Here is an 18113-nt window from a genome sequence, read left to right as displayed (position 1 = left end):
TCTGACATACGCCCCAGTTCTTATATGCATAAGTAAAATAAATATTAAAAAAAGACAAAAAAGGAATGTGTTTTTTAAGAAAAATAAATGTAAACCTATAAAATAAGAATTCTGAATGGAGAATGAATGCCTCCAATTATTTTATAATGTCATTGTTTAAAAAAAATACCAACCTTTCTTATTGATGTAGCATCTCCCTCTTGATGTAGCAGCATGCTTAGTTTGTAATAGAACAGCTATGAAAAACTGAAAATTAATATTCAAATTATCATTGTCAGCATCTCTGTTATCTAGCATGACCGTGATATATGCAAAAGGCTTAGGTAACTGTGGCAAATATTGGCCAAAAATGGCTACAGTTTTTTCCACCTGTGTGTATTGATACCACTTTGCAATGTTCCACTGTTCTTCCCATCAAGAGGCAGAAACTTGGCCACATATTAAATTCCTAAAAAAATATATTCCTAAAATAAGTATCCTGTTACTGTTATTTCTCACCATATGTCCACTTTTGAGTGATATCCTTCAGTTGTAAGCATGCAGGTGAGGACCCGCCAACTGGTCAACATGAGTTTCCCCAGGTTTTCTCTGTTTTATTCACTATGCACATCTTTCTGAATATCATATAAGTAGCCAGAAGAATACAAGAGTCCAGATAGTTTTTTCTGAGAATAGGTCACTCTATATATTCACTCCTTGAAACACTTTTCTTTGGCCAGACTCTTATAGCACATAGAACATCCAGAAAAACATTTCAAGTTCTACCTCCCAGGTTGGAGGTTATTCTAAACTGCTGAGGCAGATAAACTAGCATATTCAAAGCTATGTTAGATAAGGAATAGCTGAAGGTAGTGGGGTTTCCTAGAGGGAGTAACCAAGAGCACTGATTGTATTTTTTCTGTCTGCAACTGTTTAATATTATTTAAATTTATGTTACAAATATTATCTATAATAGCTCTCATCCCAAGACTGCCCACCTGCATCTATGCAGGTGCTTTCTTCTCCTTTCTCATTTTCTTTTTCCTAACAAGCCTGCCCCTTTAAAATGTGTGTGGGGGGGATCTGTAATTTGAGACTATGGCATAGTTTTAAAATAAAAAACAAATTTCAATATAAAAAACATTCTGCTTGTTTTACAGTGACTAATCATAATTGTAGTTATCTATAATCCAAGTGGGAATTTTGGGAGCAAGATGATGGGTGGGGAGGTTCAATTGGTAATGAGTTTATTATCACTGGAGATAATAAAAAAAAGAAATTCTAGTTTTTATAGAGTACGCTGGAGCAAGAAGTTGATGTCAAGACTAGAAATAGGTCCCCGTCCTTTGCTTAGTGACACTCCTAGAGGTGTTTCATATTTTATGTCGTATCTTTTTTTTTTTTTAAGTCAATCATGTCACTGTTTTGAGAAGAGACTGGTGACCAGCAGGAGCACTTCTGCAACAAAATAATGTAAACTAGTGCAGACATGCATCAAGGTTCTATTTGTTGTCTTCATTGGGTCAGGGTGTAAGAAACCCAATCTCTAAGGATAAGGGAGTAGCTTATCTTGCCCCGGAAATCACTGCTGGCACACAGGAATGTTGCTATTCATCTGGAAGTGACCAAAAAAAAAAATAAATAAATAAGTCCCTTGGAGGGTCACATGACTCTACAGCTCTCAAGGCAGATCTCTTCTCATAAGGGTTCTGTGTGAGCCTCTAAAACCCATGATTTTTCTCTGCAGATGTAGGAAGAAAGGAGGTGGATGGATAGATAAGCATGGCCTTGCTCCTGGTCTCCGTACTGGCATTCCTGAGCCTGGGGTCCGGATGTCATCATCAGATCTGTCACTGCTCTAACAGGGTTTTCCTCTGCCAAGAGAGCCAGGTGACAGAGATTCCCTCGGACCTGCCCAGGAATGCAGTTGAACTGTGAGTATCAGAGGCAGTGGGAACAACTGTGTGCCTGGCACTTGTGCATCTGGTGCTATTATTATTTTCACATTAGGGGCTGATAACTGTTGGGCTAAATTCTTTTGCCTTGGTTGAAGGTTTGAATATAACAAACTCCCCAGCCCAACACTCCTACTCTGTGGCTCTCCAAGAATCTTAGAAGTTTGTCTGAGCATTTGTGAGGGAAGGGCAATTGGAAACTTGAATCCAAAGGCAAAGAGACACTTTTTAGTCTTTTCATCACATTTGCTCTTGAATTCCATACTCTCTTTGGTGGGACCACAGAAAGTAAAAACTAAGAAGTAGAAATTTAGAAGACCTAGAATTGGAGGCAGAAATAGTTTTAAGTAGAATACACAATATATATCACCTGAGGACATTAAATTCATTACTTCAAATTACTGTTGCTTTGTAGGCACCAGCAAATAATTCTTTAAGTTTTTTTCTTTTTTAAAAAAAGATTTATTTTATTATCTATGCATGCAAGAGCTGAGGTGTAGGCCAAAGGTGCAGAAGGGTGAGAGAATTCACCAGAGACAGAGTGGGGAACAGAAAAGGCAGATTAACTGAAATACGCTGCTGAGGGGAGCAGCAGGACAGACAGGAGAGGTCTGCTACACCATATTGGTCACTTCCCTGGCCAGGCATTCAGTCCTGCTGCAGTGACTACTCATAGCTTCATAGTGCTCAGACTTAACCCCTTCCACCGCCAGGGAGGCTGTAGCGACAGGACAGGTAGGGCATAGTGCAGGTTTTCTGATCCAGCAGATCAGGTAAAGGAGGGAGAGAGTCCTGGAGCCCTCAGTGGCTTTTCAGGCTTTTATTGGGATTTACCAGGTACACAGTAGGCAGGGGTCCTGGGGGGCTGGCAGGCCTCCCAGCCCTCAGCAAGTCTTCACTCTTTTTGGGCTTTCCAGCCTTCTCTGATGGTTCTGCTCTTTGTTCTTCTTCTCAGTGTTCTGCTTCTCGTGATTCTGCTTCTGCTTGCGTCTCCATGGCACTGCCCTTATAAGCCCAGTCTTAGCCCAGGTGAATCCCATCTACATATGCCCACACCCTACTCCAGGTGCCCACCATCAGGCATGCATTCAGGACCATAAGGATCCATCATCAATCCTAATGGAGGGAGGGCAGAAAAGCCTGATAATTTTTTTCCTTACCCTACAGAGGCCCACCAGCAAATAATTCTTAAACTAAGATACTACTTCTAGGGTGAAAGAGGGATGGAGTAAAGGAAGGAGGGGCAGGGTGGAGGTGATGAAGAAGAAAGCAGAGAAAAAGAGGGAAAGAAAAATACAGGATAATCTTTCATACAGCTGGGAAAAATGTGATTTCTGACTTTGCATCATTGCTAAATTATTTTAATAGGAAGTTGATAAATTTTTAGGGTTGGACAAGACCTTAGACATCATTTTCCATTATCTCTTCATTTTGCAAATGAGGAATCTGGAGTCTGGAGAGTAAAGAGAATTGTCCAAATGTTCACGATAAATTGAGGCAAAGCCAAAACTAGAAATTAAGTCTTCTAACTCTTAGTCTGCTTAATGTTCTTTCCCCATGATTGACTGCACTAGAGCAAGAGGGAGGCAGGACTAGTTAATTTACTAGTCTAATTACTACTTCACCTGAGAACTAGCACATTATGGCTCAGAGACTATAGATATCCTCAGTGTTTTTATTACAAGATTTTAAACAGAAGTCACAATTCTGAAGACCTGCTTCATTCTTGGTCCCCTAAAACTACTGATAGCTCTTATTTTTTTGCAGAAGATGCTCATCTTTTCAGATGACTGATTATCATATCCACACCTAACCATGTTGGTGTTGCCTTTTAGATTTTCACTCAGAGACAAATCGTGGCAGCCTTAGTTGATTTTGCTTGCAACTTTTTCCCTTGACATCATGAGTTCTCAGTTCCTAACCAGAGGCGGTTGTAGCAACAGGAAAAAAAAAATAACTGGTCAGCTCTGTGTTTTGGCTATACTGCCTGAGATGAGACAGTTATTCCTGATTATAGACGAGACTGTGCCCATGTACAAAAGGCAGCCTGGTGTGTTAGATCATTATAAACACTGGAGAAGGTCAATGTGCCTGAGTCCCTGTAAAAAGTCACTTGTTCCTAAAAGAATTTGACAAATACTCACCCCCCTCTGAGCCCTTGTCCCTCACTTCTAAGATGCTCTTAATATAACCTGCACAGCTGCGTTATTGTTAACCCCAACAGACACAGCCCCACTCCCACTCTCCGCCCCTTTTTACCTTACCCTACAGAGGCTCTCTAGTCTTTCTCCATTTTTCCCCTTTTTTTTGCCATATTTAACTCAGTCCTTTATTTTTTATTATTTTTAGTGTATTTTTACATCATTTTTCATCTTTGCACAATGTATGCATTTTCATCTTGGTTATAGTCCCCATACAATTCCCACACCACCCCCTTGTTTTGATCCTACTCCCTTCCCCCCACCACTCCGTTGCCAGAAAGAAAAAGAAAAATACGGAATGGTCTCATAGCAGGAATTTAGAAAACCTAAATAAGGGACCAGGAAAAAGACTAATTATAATAAAGTAAAAATCAACAAGCAACAAGCAACTATAAACCACAGACATTTTTCCCTTTGTTTCACTATGGGCCAAGCAGTGTCAACCAGTGGCTAAAGCAGATATCTCTAACATGTTTGAATTTTAGGCTGATATCCCTCTATCCCACCAAATTGCCTTCTACTCTGGGCTATCTGCTTCCTGATATTTCTTAGCACAAGACTTTTTTTCTGCATATAAAACAGAGGAAATAAGAGAAGGAAGAGAGAAAGATGAAAAGGAGGAAGGAAATCCCTCAAACCTCAAACCTCAGGGATTATGTGTGACTTAGCATGGGAGGATAAAAGTATGTCTTTAAAAAATAATTCATACTATGGTATAAATGACTAAAGCACATCTTTGCCCAAGAGCACTTTTCAACTAAGGAAAAAGATTGTAGGGGAGACCATGTTGGGCAGAACCCCAGAAACAAATTTCACACACTTGACAGGCTAGCCCTGGGTTAGGTATTTGTGACAAAGGACAAAGCAGAAAACTAGATCTCGGAAAGAAAGTGCTTGCCAGTTGTTGGCATTTTTCTCCCCTTGAATGATGAGTAAGGTGATTTAAGAGATTTAAGGATTCAAGAAGTTCTCCCAGATCCCTAATCTTAGGAAGATTCTTTTCTGTGCTTCCCTCACTAGTGGGGTGTGAGTTGGGGTTATAGGTAGTTTGTTTTAAAGATAAACATCTTTACTGCAAGTAAGCTTTGCCATAAAGAGAAAAGAACAAAAAAAGGAGGAATATTCAAAAGGACATATTATAACCTTTTCACCATATAACTTAATTGGCCTTTAAGAAAGGATATAACTAATTAGCTATAAAAGGATATGATGAGACATGAAAAATTAGTCACAAAATTAAAGACTTTTTTCTCTTTGTGTTTATTCTTCTTGGCAATACTGCATAAAGAATATTTTCCTTTTTTGTCAAAGAGCAAAAAGGAATGAAAGAGAAAAGAGGCGCACTCAGAAGACATTATGAAACATGAAAAATTAATAATAACAAAGTTAAAAGGACAAAATACAAAATATTTGAATATAAATATATTGTGAAAAAGACAAAATATTTGAGCACATTTATTTTCAGCGATTAACATTCCTGGACGTGTGCAATCACAGCATAATACCGCTGTTCTAGAAAAGAACACAACCATTTGCAAAGCTAGATTTTGTCCTCCTGCAATGGAAATGCAAAGCCAAACTGACAACTGGCTTCAATACATTAAAAGTTGACCAAAAGTAACTGATGAATAGGTGAACTGAAAAATAAAACCAAAGCTCAACCACTTCCTTTTTTTAATGACAAAATTGCTTTACGACCAATTATTTTTGCGACAAGAGTGCCTTCAGCAAAGATGTTTACGGCAAAACTACAGACCAGGTGACCAGGGGAGGGAGTTATATAAGTAGTTTGCCGCGTGGAAGCTTGTGGGGAAGATGTGTTGTGTCAGGATATGGTGCTCAACTACAGGATGCGGTGAGTTGGAGCTTTCTAAAGTTTACTTTTGCAATTTTCTTGGCAAGATATGTTGAGAAAAAGGAAAATGTTGGTTTGTCTGTTAGAAATAATTGTTTAAAGACGTTTTAAGATCTTGTTAATCATTGAAGAGCTGATAAAATGCCAAGTAAACTAGAATTCAGATGTTGTGCTAAAATGAAAGAGCAATTATTTTTGCTTCTTTAAAAAGAATTGAATCAGGGTTATATGGAATATTGGCAGAAGAAAGATGAAATGACTCGTTCAACTAAATGTTTCTAATTCACCTTACAGTTTCAAAGTTTGGGCATTGACTTTAACAATGATCAGGTGTAGGTAGAAGGAATAGCCTGGCTTCAACTACTTCAATTGCTTCATCCATTAACATGTCAAAGCTTCATTGTTAGGTTCACCTGGGGGAAAGGGTTCCTACATTTTATCATGTACATTTTTATCCTATTGCTTCATTCGCCTTAGAGCAGTTTTATTTTACATAACCCCTTTTGCCAAAGAGTTCTAATTCCCTATCATCTGCACATGCCAATTTTAACACCAAAATAACACAGTGACATCAAGAAGGCAGTAGATTCCATTTACTAAGCCGTGTCTACTCTTTGCATTAAGCTTTACACATACTACATTATGAAAACTTCATAGTGGAACCGCAAGGTTGGTGTTATTGCTTCGTTTTTCTAATGGGGCAAATCAAAGAAAGAAAAGTTGAGTAATTTGGGCAGGGTCACTCCTGTAGCTCTCTGATAGGCAGGGACCCAGACTTAAGCTGCAAGTTGTGTACAATGAAAATCTATTTCTTCCTCTTAAAAAAAGTCCTTTATAATGTGGGCGATAGGTCAGCAAATCTTTTTTCTATAATAACTACGTTAGGCTTTATGAGCCATAGAACCTCTGTTGCAGCTACTCTACTGTAGCTGTAGAAAAGCTGCCTCTGACAAAGCTTGAATGAATGTGGCCAAAGTCTTATTGATGGACATTGAAATTTAAACTTCTGATTTAGGCAAAAGCTGAGTGTGATTAAATATCACTGGTTTAAGTCCCTACTTGGGCAACCTGAGACAACATGGCCTCATATTCTGGTATTAAACTGAACAGAGTTGTGCAGGGAATAGGAATAGTTCTAAAGTAAGATTCACAGGTGGGCCTTTAACTGGTTCTGGCAAGTCAGAGATGCAGGGTGTGGCCAATGCCAGACATCTGGCATTAAACCCAGGCTCTGTTTTTTTTTTTTTTTTTTTTTGCTCTATCTTGTGACTGTTGGTTGTATAAGGGAAGTTGTCCTGCACACCTTACTATTAGTGATTCTATGAGGATTTAATAGAACAATATAAATAAAACATCTAGCCTATCAGGTTGTGGTGGTGGTTGCTGTTGTCTGTATAATACTAGGAAAAACCCGCTTACCTCAGAGGACATTCGTGGTGATGAAATGAGTCAATAGGTGTGAAAATGTTTTCAAAAACTGATATGAAGACTATTATAACTCTGAGATAACTTAGCCTCCCACTTACTTAAAAGTGACCTCCTCCTTCCAATGACTATAGCACTTACTCTCTGTACACTTAATTTCTAAGAAAGTGTATCCTTACGGCTTTTGATATTTGAAAAAAATTTAGGGAGTAGGTTTCATTTTGATGATAGTCAAAGGAATTTTTATTTCTGACTTACCCTAGAAACTCAGGTTCACCTGGAGGCAGTCAATGAATCTAGAAAGGACTCTTTGATCTTGCTTTTTCTTTCTGGAGTTACAAGTTCTAAGGAGAATGTGAACATCCATTCTAAATTTGAAGTTTTAGCTCTAAGAGACTATATGGCTGTGGTTATCTTTTTCTTGAGCAGGGTGAGATGACTGAAATACTAAGAGGAGAGAAGAGGCCATTGATGATCATACTTGGCAGAGGGAGATGCACTGATTGTATTATAAGCTTCCTGTGTGGCCCCTCTCCTCACAGCCAGTTCTTATGTTTGATGGCAAGCTCAGTTGATCAACACTTACTTGTAATTAACTAATTGCCTTTTTTTTTTTTTTTTTTTTGTGAGACCCTCACCGGCAGCCAGGGAACGAACCATGCTGCAGAGGCTGCGGGCAGCCTCACAGCCCAGCACTCAACCACTGCGCCACCAGGGAAGGCCCCCTAATTGCATTTTTCCCTTTGTATTTTCTTTTGCCTACATTCCTTGTTTTGCTGTCTTGAGTTAAATCACTCTCTTTATCCTATAACCATAGCTTATTGTTCCAGTTAGGACCTTTAAAATGTGTCTAGTTCAGTCTTTCCTTCATAGCCCCTTAATCCTAAGGAATGCCAGTGTCTTGTGTCAAAACAAAAGCAAAGCCTTTGCTAAACCAATACGTTCTTTGAACCCCAAGAGGAAAACAGAGTTTTAATGTTTGTAAACTCATTTAGTTTTGGAATTTTTTCTCTAAAAGTACCTTTTGAATTAACATTCTGCGGAACATATTTTGGTAAAAGTTGGTCCCAAGGTGGTTCTATCCACCCCCTCCCACTTGAACAAATCCTTTGTGAAATGTGAACCACATCTGTGACTTCCTGACTCCCAATGCAGTGCTTGTTAGCAACTAGAGGTGGACTGGGTTCATCAGCAGAGATGAGCTAGGGCTGGGTTTTCATTGCCTGGTGTCTGAGAAGTAGCTGTTTAAGAATGTAATGTGTTCTCTTGACGTGTAGAGGGTTCTGAAGTATTGACTGGAGTCAAAGGGAAACTTAGGTGTTACTTGTTCTTGGTGTTACTTGAAGAAAATGAACACTTAACAGTGTATTACCAAATGACTAAACTCCCAACATCATTTTTTGAATATTGATGAATTCTCCTCATGTAGCTTTTACATTTGGAATGCCCTTTATTTAATCAGTTTTACAGACTCCTTTCTCCTACTATGAGCAATAATTCCATCTTTTTTCATTGCCATCATCTTGTGTTGGAGTCCTGAATGCCTAAAGCATGGATTATACAATTACTTTCTTATTTCTCTTTCTTTCCAACCTTTCTCCTCTTCTCCAAACCAGCCTGTGCACCACCGTTCCACTTTGGTCCATAAAACTAGACTGCCCCCATGTTATGATTCCCCAGTTGAAATCATTCACTGGCTCGCCTTCCTGACTTTTCCTCTAACCATGCTCCTCTCTACCCACTAAGGCTGATATGGACCTGCTCTCAAGCTCAATTTGTTCATTAGTGTCTCCCTGCATCTTTATATTTTGACTTCTGCATATATTATCCTCAGTTTCTTTCTGAAATCCAACCTCCATATCATAATCTTGCTCAAAGATTGCCTCTTTCATGAAGTTTTCCCTGACTACTCCATCTTGATTTTATCTGAACTCAGTGCAGTTCATTTCACACTTAATCTTGCTTTACCCTTAATTTTTCCCAAGTCTCTTATTTCCTCAATAGTAGTAGAAATTTCTTTTGCACTTCTTAATGGTTCTGATTCAATGCAATGTTTATTCCTTGCCCTCAATTATGTGTAGAACAAATGATACAATAAGTCAGGGGGAATTACATCTGTTTTTTTTTTTCTCTGTTCCTTTGTATTGAAAATAGTTTCTTATAAAAGATGATTATTGCTCTTCCTGTGGTGAACTACTATAGGATTTGATAGCTTCCTTGCTTTCCTTGCCTTTTTATGTGTTTAAGAAAATGCCTATATGTCATTCCAGAATCCATTAATTTATTCAGAAAGAGATATATAGACTGGAAATAAAGTCTCCTAAATTAAAAGTAGAATATTCTATATTCTAGGCACATCACTCAGTTTTCTTAAGTTATAATGCCTGCCTCTCCATTTCTAACAAGAATGTTGAAAGGATGACTGAAATTGCCTAAACAAAATCATTTAAAATTAGATGGCACTGTTCAAAGAAATATAATTTCTCCTAGTTAAGATCACATTCCAAACACTGAATGTTAGGTTTCCTCTGCTTCCCAGATGTACTTTGATTATTGGGGTTCTCAAAAGCAAACACCCCACCATGCAGATTGCCCTGGATGTCCACATCCAGTAACTCCTACTCCTTGCTTAGATATTTCTTTGAAAGGAAAAAAAAGCAGAGTGTTCATGCTAATGCATACATAATCCTTCCTCTAAAAACAAAACCCTATACCTACTTTAGTGAAAAATGATATGTCTATGTCCAACACTTGGAATTTAATTGGGCTGGGGGTAAGGGAGGTTTATATTCCCTGCAGAGGAATCAGAAAAATGACTAAAGGAACAGCAATAGAATGCAGTACCTTGAAAGGGAAAAAGTAGAAATTATATTGCAGGGAAAGAATCCTTTAAAGTAAAAGATGAACTCTAGCCTGAGAATTGGCTAAGAGCTATAATTCGCAGAGTCATTATTAGCAATTGAAGAGTAACTGTTTGAGAGTACAGAGCTGCACTTGTTGGGGAATGATAAAAACCCCTGTTTACCTAAAGATGAGCACTGTCCTTGCTCACCCAAGTCATCTACCAAAGAAACCTAAGTTTCAGAAGGAGGCCATCTTAGCAGTAAATGGAAAATTCATTTAGCTTTTGATTATTCCTCTCCAAAGCCACTAATTGGGTTATCTCATAACTGTGGTTGATTGGACTATACTTTTTTTTTTAAGCTGTTAGATTTAGTCTCTCCAATTTCTCTTTATTTAGACTAGAATCTAGCTTATATATCCCACAAGGTCAGTTAGGGAAGAGAGTAATTATTTTTAATTGCTTCAGATCTGAATATAATGAGATTTGGATGTTTGTTCTTAATCTGACCTCTCCCTGAAGCATCTCAGAGCATGTTTTGTGTCTCTGACCTGAACATGTCATTACCTTGTTCTGTCATATAGAATAAGCCAAGTGATCTGAAAACCAAGTGATGAATAAAAAAATATTTGAATAAAATGACCAAGCCCTTGTCATAGACTTGACCTTAATTATATCTTTCATCTTAGGAAGGGCTTGAGTCCATTCTCCAAAACCTTTTCCAGTAAGAGCAAACAGGGCCATCATCAAACTTTACCGTCATAAATTGTAGAAAATTTTTGTATCTCCTAATGTCAGGCTTGATGGAAATCTCAAAGAAATCAAGACCTAAAGATTTCCACTAACTTTTAATGAAACAAAGATTAATTGAGGCTACCAGAGAGAAAATTTATCAGTAGATTCATAAGAGTTTGAAGTATAATGATGCTGAAGTTTCATTCCACTCTAAAGTGCTCCAATTTTACAAACATCTTCACATTTCCCAGAATCCTAAACTTGAAATTTCTAAACTTCTCTGATTTAGGACTTGGTGTTGAGGAGGGTTACTTAGACTCAAGGATACTAGTGCTATTTTGAAAAGCAGCACAGAATACTTCCACATAGACGCATCTACCTCCAAAAAAAATTTTTTTTTTCAATTTGGCAAGGGTTTTAAAGAATTTGTGAGGCATCCCAGTTCCAACAATGCCTTGGCAACTAAGAAAGGTAGATTTACAGGCTGTCATGGAACATTTCATCCAGAATCCTCTTGACTAAGAAGGGCATAGAAATGACACCCTTCACATTTGGAATGACCACAGCCCCGAGCACTAGATTTTCATGATTGCCTCAAATGTAAAATATTCTGTCCCTTCTAAGAAAGTCCTCTAAATTTTGGTTCTGAAGATTGGATCCATCCCTGGAAGACAGAGGGGCCTTTACTTGTGCTTTCCCCATCATCACATATTATCAGGTCTGGAGTGGTCTCTGTACCTCTGGTCTGCTTCCCTCACAGCTCCGTCCTCCCAGCTCTTGCACTGACTTAATTCCTCTGGGAGTGTCAATGCCCAGTTTCAGGAAAAATGTCCAAAATCAAAAGTTTAGTGTTAAGATCTTGCATATTTGGCCTCAGATTAACTCCCCTGTTCTCTCTCTAATCTTGCATCCTTTCAGTCCTCTGCTCTGTGTGCTATTTTCTATTTCCCATGTCCAAATATATTTTATATTCCCTGTCCATATACTATTATTTTCTCGAACCTGAAATACTTTCTCCTGTACCAGTAATATCTAGCTTCCGAGACCAATGTAAGGATGCTCATTTTTCATGAAGTTTTCTCTCAACAGAAAACATTTATTGATTATATTTGTGCAAGCACTGTACTGGGCACTTGGGAGAAAAGAATCAATAGGAGAGGCACAGCACCTGCTCTTAGAGTTGCTAAGAGAGAAGAACATTAAGTAATGACAATAATGTTTTTCCTCACTTTTACCCACAACAATCAAAATTGTCCTCAGAACTCAGAACAGTCATTGTCAAAACTATTTTTTGGACAGTTAATTGCAAGTTGCTTTGTGCAATCTGAAATCATAGATTGAGAGAACTAGAAGAAATGGATGCCTAGTGAAAGTCAATGAGAAGATGCTTGCCTGCTGGATGCCAGAAGAAAGTTGGTGAGAAGACTAGCATCTGCCTAGCTCGTCTAAATGCCCTTCTGACCTCCCTAGACTTGATTTCAGTATCTGTGCAAGGCTACTTCCAGATACCCCCATTCTTTAAAAGGTCAGAAAATCCTTGTTTTATTTTACAAGAACACAGACCTCAACTAAAATAGAATAACAAATGAACACCAGCAGATTTCTGATACAATTTAACTGGCAAAAGTCCATACATTTAAATATGACCGGAAGTTTTCAAATTGTGAAAATATAAGGGTCTGGATCCTTTGAGTTGGGATAGAAGAGAATGGCACAGAAGGCGGAAGACAGCATCTAAAAGGGAAGCTTCAAATGCATAGTTTCCTTTGCCAGCTTCATAATTTTTCCCAAAGCTGCTGTGTTCATGAATACTCATGTAGATACTGGGGGAGAGAAAGTAAAAGGAGTTTATGTGTCAAGAGGCTATATATGTCACCTTCCCCTCTCAGAGCAGCTGCGTGTCATCTCTGAAATCTGGTGATCACACAGATACTCTGAACACTGTCCAAATATTGCTTCTAAAAACGACACACCTTTAAAAGTTCTGCTTTGACATAAGAGTGGAAACTAGTAAGAATTCTTGAATGTTGTTGAACTTGTAAGCAATTTCCTTCTAATTTCAAACTATTTTTGTATGGCTATGGTTAAAATACAAAACAAACTGGATGCAAAAGAAAGATCACTCTCCATCCTTACAACACAGTCAGCCCCAAACCTTGTCACTTCAGTATGCTCACCAAGGCTAATTTCTGGTCAGTGCAGCAAGGGAAGAAACCTTTATTAGACTGGTGTTTGCTTTGTGGAGCATTGTGTACAATTTCTGTGAGTAAATATATTGGGAGTGGAAGAGAGGCAGCAGAAAATACAATATGAAATAATTTAGAAAAAAATCTGGAAGGGCAGTATAAGCAAATATAAGCATTATGGTTAACAGCAAAGAGGTCATCTGGAATATTGCAGACAGTAGCAAAATTGCTTATCAGGTATGATTATGAAAATCTGTTGAACTCCTTCAATAAGAACATAAAGTCTTGGAATGGCATCTGATTCCCAAACAAATACTGGAGTCAAGTGGTACAAGAACAAATAGTTATGATAGCCAGATAGGAAAATTATAAAGCAACACTAGGAGCCCAACTCTGGTGAAATCTGGGAGGAAGACAGACAAAACAATTGCAACAAAATCTACAGGCACCCTAGGGAAAGAGATGGCTGGGTCATTTAGTTGGGGAATCTCTGAGTAGGCTGGTATTTGATTGGTGTCTAGATCTTGCCTCACAGGCTAGTCAAATTCCTGGAAAAGAGTTTTCCAAGTTCCAATCTAAAGGGTGATACTCTTATTTTCAGCATTCTAGTGGCTAGAGAAAATGGCTGTCTCAGTATCCAATAGTCGTAAGTGATCCCTGGTATCTTCTAGTCCAGAAACTGTCTATTCTACTCTCTTTAAAGATTGGGAGCAATATTGTTTAAGGGTACAGACTTAAAACTAATAAATAAGTCCTGGAGGTCTAATACAAAGTGCAATGATTGTAGGCAACAAACTATAAAAATGTTAAATTTGTTGACACTGGAACTTAATTGTTCCTACCACAAGAAGGATGGATAATAATGTGATGTGGTAGTGGTCTTTATGACTGCTACTATGGCAATCATATTGCAATATCCAAAGATCAAATTGGTGTACCCTCTAAACTTGCATTATGTCATATGTCAAATATCTCAACTAAGAGAAAACAAAAAATCTTTGGTGTTTTCCTCAGATGGGGCTGAGCTTAACTTGCCCCACTGCTCCAAGTTGGAAGTATGGATCCCACTTAAATGAACGTTCTATCTTCTTTATTTTATCCACTTCAGTCTGTTTCCTCCTACTCCCTCTTCCAGGGACATAAGTACCTCCAATTCCTTAGTGTTTTAGGAATTGTGCAGTGTAATTCATATTGACTGAAGATTCCATTTTCTAAGCCAGACAAGTCAGCAATTCTCAAATTTGAACGTACATGCTAATTGGAGGAATATATTAGGAAAACACAGATTCTGATTCAGTAAATTGAATGGGCCTGAAATTCTACATTTTTAGCCAGATCCCAGGAGATGCTGGCACTACTAGTTCAGAAACATGTTCAGCCAGGTTGTTTACAATCCTAAAATTTGGTGATTCTTGTTCCTCTGTCCTCACGGCTTTATACTTTTAAAAAATCCCTTACTAAATAAGCCATTTAGTTATTTGCTTACTATACCCTGTCTTCCCAAGAATCTCTATTAATTATTCAACCCACTCACTCTGGCTCTCTTCCCATTCTTCCCCTGAGAATGTTCTTGTCACAGGTACCATAAGCTTTTTATTTTCAGTATGTTTTATACTGTGGTTATATTATTTTTCAAATAAAAAAAGTGAACGTTTGCATAAAAGAGGAATGCCCACAATTCAGATGCAGAGTCAATGATCTCTTCCTGTTCACATGTGACCTGCCTCCCAGGAAAACTCCGCATCACTCCTTATCACTTGAGACACTTTTTTGTATTTTCAGCTCTGTAGCACCAAGCTAGTTTTCTTCATACATCTCATGCCAAAACTTGGTCTTCTTGATTTTGATTTTCACTTTCCTATAGTTATTCATTTTCCTGGTCCCTTATTTAAGTTTTCTAGATTCCTGCTATGAGTGAGACCATCCGGTATTTTTCTTTTTCTTTCTGGCTTATTTCGCTGAGCATGATCCCTTCCAGCGCCATCCATGTTGCTGCAAATTGCATGTGTTTATCTTTTTTTTTTTTATAGAGGCATGTTTTTATTTATTCATTTTATTTGTTTGTTTTGTTTATACATGCACTGGGTACAGTCAGAAGCGCGGGAGGGTGAGAGAATTCACCAGAGCCAGAGTGGGGAGCAGAGCAGGCAGAAGGACTGAAGTACACTGCTGAGGGGAGCAGCGGGTGGCAGGAGAGGTCTGCGCACCATGTGGGATCCTCCTCTGGTGGCCGGGGAGCGGCCGGGGATCGAACCGGCGCCACAAAGGCCGCGGGCAGCTTCGCAACCCAGCGCTCAACTGCTGCACCACCGGGGAGGCCCTGTTTATCTTTTTTGAATGCTGAGTAATATTCCATGGTATATATGTACCACATCTTCTTGAAGTAGAAAGAATGTTTCTCTTTTTCTATAATCTCTCATCTTCCTGGTCTCTATACAAGGTCACTTCCTCAGAGATCTTCTTCCTTGACCCCTCTGCCATAGTAGCATCCCCTGTATCTCTAGCATGTGACCCCTTTCTTCATTACCATAATGCAATTAGAAATTTTTGCTTACCTATTTCTCTCACCCCACTAGAAACTAGAACTAAAATTTCCGTGGTGGCAAGGCTTCTAGCATGTAGAATCTGCTTTAGAGTAGATGCTTGAGACACACACGAATTGAATGAATAAATGACAAGCCCCTTTAAAAAATGAGAATTGGAAGGAAAGATTGGGTGTGGCAAACATCTATTAAGTCATACCATACCACCTTGCCATTGGCTTAGAGCTCTCCAAAGTCTTGCACTGTAGTGGTTAACAGTGTTCCCATTCTGGAAATAAAAAATGGAATCAAAGGAAATACTAGCCCAAAGTTACTGAGCTCCTCAGTGTCAGAAATGAAATTGAGATTCTTGATTAAAAAGTGTCCAGTCTTTGTAATAACCATGGGTGGGGGGTGGGGGGAGAAAGAAACCCTGTCTGCTGAACTCCTAAAGCAAAAATAATCTAAATTCTTCATCTGAACTTAAAAATGAACAGTACAGTGGTAATGTCCTCCATAATGCAAAACTTACATATTATCTTGTTTCTCGAATACAGATAACTCTTGTAGCATTGCACCCCTTTCCTATACCCAGACCAAGTCTGGGCACTCAGTGATGGCTCAGTAAGGACAGAGACAGTAAGTCAGAAAATGGGGCCTCCCTGGTGGCACAAGGGGTTAAGACACAACCTGTGAAGCTGTCTGCAGCCACTGCAGCAGCAGTTCCATCCGCTGCCACGGAACTACCCACATGGCACAGCAGACCTCTCCTGCCTCACAAGCTGCTCCCCTCAGCAGTGTATTTCCATCAATCTGCCTGTTCTGTTCCCCATTCTGTCTCTGGTGAATCCTCTCACCCCACGCACCTCTGGCCTGTACCCCAGTTCTTGTATGCATAGGCAAGTAAATCTTAAAAAAAAAAAAAAGACAAAATGAAGGAGTGGGAGATAAATAGAAGTTACACTGAAAAATAAATGCCAATGGCCATTTCCAGTGATAAGTTGCCAAGTAACCAGAAGTTGTCTAGTAATACTAAAAAGTTGCCTCTGGAGGAGGGAGTCGGTGAGGTTGTGTCCTCTGTTGCTTTTTACAGCTTTTTTTGTGAAGATGGTCTCCCAGAAATATTTAACCCTCAGCACATGCAGTAACTGAAAAGTGGAGTTCTGGGTGAGGACTTAGGAATCTCTGCAGATACTGCCATAATGGTCCTCATACAATAATGGTCCTCATACAGTGGTCCTCATAGAGTGTTGAACTTTGACGATAATGTTTCAAAAACATCAGCGAGTCTTCCCCACCCCCCCAAAAAAACATTCTTATTGATCTCATATGACCTTACATTCTCTTTTCTAAGGTTTCCAGATTTGTTTTTCCGTTATGACAGTATAATTTAAAGTCTGTACTTGGTCTTCATTATTGAGCATTGAGGGTTCTCTTATATTCTAAATCCAAGTCCCATTTCAGATACATGATTTGCAAATATTTTGTACTATTCTGTGAGTTCACTTTTTATTTTTTTGATTGTTGCCTTGAAGCAGTTTTTGTTTTTTTTTTTTTTTAATTTTGATAAAAACCAGGCATTTTAAATTGTATTTGTGCTTTGGGTTTCATAGGGTTCCTTTGACAAATCAAAGGTCACAAAGGTTTAGTGCTGTTTTCTGCTAAGACTTTTATATTTTCAGCTCTTGTTTATAAATCTGTGATCTATTTTGAGTTAATTTTTGTATATGATAAATAAGTGTCCAAGTTGTATGTTTGCATGTTAATACCCAGTTGATTTAGCACATTTGTTGAAAAAGCTGTTTCTTTTCTGTTGAATGACATATGCACCTTTGTTGATAAATAATTGATCACAGAGGTATGTGTTTAATTCTGGACTCTCAGTTCTGTCCCATTGATCTATGTTTCTCCTTGGGTCAGTACCACACTCTCTTCATTGCAATTACATCTGTTTGAATCCATGTGCATTTAAGCTGTCTTTGAATGTGCCTTTAAAGACATACAGTTACATCATATTTTTCAATCCAGTTTGATGATTACTGCCTTAAGATTGGATTGTTAAATCCAACCACATTTAATGTTATTATTGATAAACTTTGGACTAACATTTACCATTTGGCTTTTGGTTTTCTATCTCATTTTTTGTCCCTCTATAATTTGAATTATTTTAAATCAAATTTTAATAATCTGCCATTAATTTACTATATAAATTTGAGAAGTACATGATTTCAGAAGTACAACTTCACATCTCTCTCTGCCTGTATGCTTCACGTGTGCACCACCAAAGTTGTAGTGCCATCACACTATCAAATTCACCTCTTCTACCTTTTGTTCCCGTCTTCCCCTTGCCCTCTGGTAATCACCATATTTTTACAGAGGCTGAGTTATTTTTGTTTTTTGGCAGTGTTTTTGT

General features: G+C 38.4%; 1 protein-coding gene across 2 annotated transcripts in view; it reads left to right on the top strand.

The window, feature by feature from the left end:
* Positions 1-1219: 1219 nt before the first annotated feature.
* Positions 1220-18113, top strand: part of FSHR (follicle stimulating hormone receptor) — a gene marked incomplete at its 3' end in the record, with an annotated part of 153278 nt that continues 136384 nt past the window's right edge. For both annotated transcript variants that reach the window (XM_084235114.1, XM_084235113.1), the window contains exon 1: positions 1220-1913. In XM_084235114.1, the coding sequence (XP_084091240.1) occupies positions 1762-1913 (152 nt within the window). In that variant the 5' untranslated portion in view covers positions 1220-1761. The remainder of the gene's footprint in view (positions 1914-18113) is intronic.

The sequence above is a fragment of the Talpa europaea genome (assembly GCF_964194135.1).
Source record: "Talpa europaea genome assembly, chromosome: 6".
Lineage (NCBI taxonomy): Eukaryota > Metazoa > Chordata > Mammalia > Eulipotyphla > Talpidae > Talpa > Talpa europaea.
This window is presented reverse-complemented; position numbering and strand designations above follow the sequence as displayed.